Source organism: Temnothorax nylanderi, unplaced genomic scaffold, assembly GCF_030848795.1.
Source record: "Temnothorax nylanderi isolate EJ_2023f unplaced genomic scaffold, tnyl_v1.0 TNYL_tig0081_pilon, whole genome shotgun sequence".
Lineage (NCBI taxonomy): Eukaryota > Metazoa > Arthropoda > Insecta > Hymenoptera > Formicidae > Temnothorax > Temnothorax nylanderi.
This window is the reverse complement of record NW_027249143.1, coordinates 14,311-20,407: the sequence shown is the minus strand read 5'-3', so window position 1 is coordinate 20,407 and position 6,097 is coordinate 14,311. Positions and strand designations below refer to the sequence as shown.

At 36.7% G+C, this 6,097-nt stretch overlaps 1 protein-coding gene across 2 annotated transcripts; it reads right to left on the bottom strand.

Moving 5' to 3' along the window:
* Positions 1–1,907: 1,907 nt before the first annotated feature.
* Positions 1,908–5,093, bottom strand: Prp31 (pre-mRNA processing factor 31). Of its 2 annotated transcripts, none has more exons than XM_071709636.1 (6): positions 4,915–5,093; positions 4,460–4,843; positions 3,592–4,322; positions 3,206–3,496; positions 2,905–3,129; positions 1,908–2,814 (listed from the first exon to the last, which is right to left on the bottom strand). In XM_071709636.1, exons 2-6 carry the CDS (start codon positions 4,575–4,577, stop codon positions 2,710–2,712), a joined length of 1,470 nt encoding a protein of 489 aa, XP_071565737.1. In that variant the 5' UTR covers positions 4,578–4,843; positions 4,915–5,093; the 3' UTR covers positions 1,908–2,709. The 2 variants fall into 2 exon arrangements, with proteins under 2 accessions (XP_071565737.1, XP_071565738.1); XM_071709637.1 differs by having other exon boundaries at positions 4,460–4,799.
* Between the last annotated feature and the right edge of the window lie 1,004 nt (positions 5,094–6,097).

The window sequence follows — 6,097 nt, the reverse complement described above, 5'->3', positions numbered from 1 at the left end:
TATCTTCAAAGTTTATAAACCGTCTATATAAAGCATAGAACATTTACAATTTTATCAAAATGCTAGAAAATATTAATATAGATATTATTAAAAAATTACTAATATAAAATATATTATTAATTTAAAGTAATAATTTTATTTTACTTTATCTAAAGTATATTACACAATGTTATATAATAATATTATAGTATATGTTACTCATATTCTCCTCATATAGTTGACAAAATAATTTCCTATTTTTATAATTCGCTTGAATATCTTAGACTTAAGCAAGAAGCATTAATAATACCTTTTATATAAACTACATAAATTAAGTTTAAACAATTCGGCAAAATGATCTATGAGGGGATGATGGTCAATAAAATCGAAATATCCGACATTATCATTCCGTTCAAAGACTGATTCCAATAGAGAAGTGGACATTCGGTGTTGCACGTTGCAGACGCGTAAAAGAAACACTTTCACCGAGCATTTGGGCCCGATGGAGAAAGTTTCTTCAATCTCCGTTACGTCTTTGTTAATCAGAAATTTGACTGAAAACCTAAGCTGGAAGTAAAATTTTGAATCTGATCTTCAAGGTCAAACCAATAGCGCTGTCTTAAAAGGAGGACACTCGAACAGTTTTAAAAGAGAACAATTTAGAACAGCAAAGGGATAAATTGGAGAATTGTCTGTGGAATCCTGAAATTGAGGGAAGCGGGATTGTAAACCAGCCCCCTACGATGAAAAATGGGTTTGTAAGTAAATTAGCTTCTCTTGCTCGCACTATTCTTCTACAGAAAGGAAAATAAAAAAAATCGAAGTTATGCTCCCAATAAGATTGTTTTATTTTTAAATTTTTATTAGGTAATTAAAATAGTTACCTTTGTCAATAAATTTTTAGCGAATAAGTTCTTTCTAGGAAGTAAGAAGTATTCATTACGCAATCTCCATAGAGAAGGAGATTTAAATATCAGAAAGATTTTGAATAAAAAAAGACTACCATGGTTTTTAATCCGTCGTGGATTTTCTGTGGATCCTAGAGCAAATACCCAAGGCGGGGACTTGAGGAGAAACGTTATGTTATTTAAACTTCCTTCATTACTGTTTGTCGAATAACGAACTTGAAGAGAGGGAGCAGGATTACATTTCACTCCTGTATCCAGTATGTATTTCACTATACAAATCAAGACGAAATAATTGATTTTAAGATCTCGATCGATTACCAAACTGTTCTTAATCTTCCTTCCGTTAGAACACTTAGAACAGAAACTATTAGTTATAATTTATTGCATGGTGTTGCACTATTCGTGGCAAAAAGATTACGAGAAAAAAATATGAAAGTGCATATAGAGAAATTATCGTTATAGAAACATAAATAGAACGATATAATGCATCATATTAACTCACGTGCGGTTTTAAATAAACAAAGAAAAAGATTTTTGAGCTTACATCAGTAATAATCACGTAACAATCAGTCGGTGTATGGCAACTATTTATGCAACAGAATTCGATCTCGATTCGCGAACCAGCTATGACTCTGAAAATGCGGAAACCTGGCGTAGCACGCGATGAAAATTTTTCGTTTCCCGATATAAACCGATTTACATATATAAAATGTATTGCGTAAACGACGCATGTCATTAAAATGAAATAGTGTTCAAGCTCGAATATCAGAGAACGTGTATGCGAGGTGTGGTCTTTCAGCAATATTTACTCTCTATTCAATAGTCTTGAAAATGTCACATAGTTGATTATTACATTTTCCATGCTTGTTATCGTAGAAAAATGAAATAAATTTTATGTTACCTTATATGTACTTCTGTATATCGTACGAAGATAATAAAGCATAAATCCTAAATTCAATATTTATGTAGTTTATTCATATAGATATAATTAATAATTACACAATAATTAATTGCAAGCTCTAAAAAATACTAATAAAATTTTATTGTTTACAATTTTTATAATTATGTACAAATTGTTTTATAAAAATACTATATAAATTTTATATTAATTTTATTTCCACACATACATCTCTCTCTATCTATTTATGTATCTACCTCTATATCTAGGTCTTCATTTCCTCCTTCTGATTTATAAGCGATATAATGGAATTTTCCATTCATGCGACAAAATAGTGATACACATACAAGTTGGAACGTTCTCCACTTATAATTAGTCTTCAATTATCATTGAATAATATCGATGTGAAATCGAGCACTTTCGCTGGCGAAGGTTTTGCTATATTTCGCGCGACCGCGGGTGCTTGGACATAAGTAGGAATAGACGGAGCAAATGCCTACGAATCTCCCAATGAGACGAAGACTAATGTCAGCGAATGATGACTGTGACAGAACAGCGCAGAAAAAAATAGATTCTATTGTAACAACTTTATGAAATTAGACAATGCAAATTACATTACTATAATTACATTAATAAGAAATTAATGATTTACTTTAAACTTAATTTTTGTCCTCTTTATTAATGTATGTTTTAAATGTTTATTGTGTGATCGTTGAGAAAATGATCCACTATGCAACAATATACTTTTGTAGAATATTGCATTGGAAATGTTTACTGTGCAATAATTGTGACACAGATCCACTCTTGACTCTTCCTCTTTTTTATATTATCCGCAATCAGTGGATAAATAGTAGGTATTGCGTTCAACGAGAACAAGGGGCAAACTGATTTTTCAAGGATATCGATCTTTAATGCAACATACATTTACGTTTTCTTGACCTTTAAGAAACCAGCTGTGTTCGAAAAGTATTTCGCATTTGCCTCGTTGACCTTTTTCTCTGCAGCTTGTGGGTTGACGATTTCAAGACCCTGCAAATACAGACAAAGTAAAAAATTATTTTTTATGCAATTAAATTTACCAGTTGTAAAGCGTCAAAAGCATAAAAAGTGTAAACATACTTGTAAGGGAGTAAAAGCCACGCTGGAAGCAGTACCGGAGACTTGTTTTTTGACAGTGGTGCTGCCTCCCCATTGCTGTTGCTTCTGCAGATTCTTCTGCAGTGCCTTGGATATCCTGACTTTCGTCTTCTCGTCAATTTGCGGCAACCTAATTCGACCTGTGCCAGCCTTACCAATAGTCCCTCGCGAGTAGCCAAGATCTTCTTGATAGGCATCACTCTCAATCTGCAATCGCAATAATAATATATTCTCTAATTATTCTCAGAACATTATAAATTCCAGAACATTCATTATTACTTACGTCTGCGAAGTTCATCCTATTTGCGTGCTTTCTGAACTCCGTGATCGCGTAGCGTTCCTTCATCTTGCGAACGCGTTTACCGCCGCGCTTCTTTCGACCAGGATCGATTGGTTTTGGCAGCGGTTTCACAAACTTCACGGGTGGCGGCTCTTGCAGCTTATCCAACTTCTTCTCGATCTCTTCGCGCAGCATTTGGCCAATGTGACCGTCCGTGCTCTCGTGGCAGGCGTCTACTCTAGCTGCCAGCATGCTCTTCGATGACACCAGCCTTGCCGCTTTCCTCCGTAGATCCTGTAACATTACATACGTTAGAGAATCATTGTTGTAATATTTCGCTACTTCTTATAATTTTTATTGTACAAAGATTGCAAGAAGAACGAACTTACAGGAGGAGTTTCTTGTACGATTTCGGAATAATATATAAATCCTGTATGAGGCAAGGTGGTAACTTGTGAAAATCCAGAGAGCGTGGTTTTCTGAGATCCCAGCACTAAAAGGTTGCAAGCTGGCATCTTCGAAAGTTTCGTCAGACCGCCCGCGACACCCATAATCTTGGCAGCTGTTGATGCACCGACGATTATCGATAGGTTTGGCGCGATAAATGCCATTCTGCTCTCTACATATTCAAATATCTTCAATTTACAGTTATTCAATTCCACTGCCATATCACAAGCTTCACAAATAGCTTCTCTCTCCTCTTCCGTCAACAGCTGACCCTGAGTGGTCGACGCTGTCACAGAAACAACCATAATTGTCGCTTGGGTGAGAAACTGTTGTAAAGTCTCATTATTTTTGGCTCTGTCCAAGTCATTTCCCAATTCCCTGACGGTCATTACGTATTCCAATGGTCCTACCACTAAGGATTCCAATTCTGGAAATCTTTTCGAATACTTGTCTCTGGTAAATCTGTGTATAGTAGCTATTTCATTGTCAATTTTAACTGCCATATTATTAGCTTCAACTATCAACAGATATTCCGGATCGGATTCTACGGGTCCTATGATATCGGTTGACTTCCTGGGTACTTTGCTGTGCCTCTCAATTTGTGACATAACTTGCTGCAGCTGTTCCGAATCTCGTAACTTGGCTAACTCTCGAATTGAGGACACCTTTATCTCTGCACAAAAAAAAGGCAAATTAATTTTATGTAACGTATTAGATAATCATGAAATGTAAAACAAGTAAATTGCGCTGTGTAAAACAGAACATTGTATGTACAAAAATAAATTGCCATACACTATAAAATAAGCTAACCTTCTTCTATGACTTTAGAAACCGAAGCCGGGATAAACGTCGGCTCCGGCTCCTCCATAAAAGCATCCGCGTCGTCATTTTCCTCGAGATCGGCAAGAAGTTCGTCAGCCAAAGACATTTTTCCTCGTTACAAATTATTTGTTTGTCGCATAATAGAGTTACTAATGTTTACAGATGTGACCAGATGTGACGTAACGTTGAGCAAGATCCAAGCTCACGGAGTCTCGGCGGCATTGCGGCAAACGCGAAAATTCAAACAGCCACGAGGTCAGTCGGAAAATGGAGAAAATCCAGAAAATCCCCGAACGTAAAAGACAATTTTCCGACTAGTTTTCCAACACTGTTTTAACTTCACATTAGACGGAGAAGGTGAAACTATCGAAACTGATGGAATATGGGGATTGAAAACGAAACAGACTGAACAGACTCTGATATGCGTGGTCGATATACTTTACTTTAAAAACGTGGTCACAACGGTCTCTTTACAGCGCTTCTTCTTCTTTTATGGCCTTCGAGCTGTACAGCTCCAAAGATGGCCAGGACGAACCACTCGTCGTATCTCTTTACAGTTTACAGCGCGAGAGCGAGAGCGAGAGCTCGTGAGGAAGGACGGAAGGACCCGGCAGAATAACGAAAAAAAACAATCGCGAAAGGCGATCAAGGCGCCTTTACATTAGTTACGGAAGCATGTACCATAGAATACATAGGAAACATAAATATCTTATTTGCTATTAAGGTGCCTTTTCACGTTGACGCTCGATCGACTCGACGCTCATCTTCAGTGAGCAAAAATCTTTAGAAATAATATTTTTTATTATATATATATTCGTAAAATATTATTACTTGAAGATATTACTTGAAAATAATTAATATTTTACGTATTTCGAAGTCTATTTTTTATTGTACTGAGACGATCAACGACGATTCAGCGTCAACGCTGGATGTTGAATAAATTCAACTTTATTTCTTGACGCTATAGCGTCAAAGCGAAACCACGTGACCCTAGAAATAATATTTTTTACTTATTTATATTATATAAATAAATTTATGTATATATATAAATAAAATATATTATATTTGAAGATTTTTGCTCGCTGAAAATGAGCGTCAGGCGTCAACGTGAAATGGCACCTTTAAGCCTTGTGTACACGATACTAGAAATCGGTCCGAGTTTCGGTTTAAGCCAATGAAACTGCTGCTTTTCTGTAAGAGCTGCAAGTTGATTGGCTTAAACCGAAACTCGGACCGATTTCTAGTATCGTGTACACAAGGCTTTAGAACCAAAAGTTTATTGGCTACTGTGTCGCTTCTTGCCGCGCGGCATGAAGCGACGCGGTAGCCAATCAACGTGTCGCTTTTCCGTAAGAACCAAAAGTTTATTGGCTACCGCGTCGCTTCTTGCCGCGCGGCAAGCGTTTCCGCGTCCTGTAGTCCTGTAGGCAGTAGTGCGATTCTGTAACTCGTTATGAGGTATCGACTATCGTTGCGCAGACATTTTATATGGTAAAAAAGCTGCGCAATTGTCGTTATAGCTCATAACGACGGCATAACGAGTTACAGAATTGCACTACTGGAGCCATATGAATACGGCTATTTATCTCCTTCTCGCAAACGATCGGAGACGCGAGACGCGAGAAA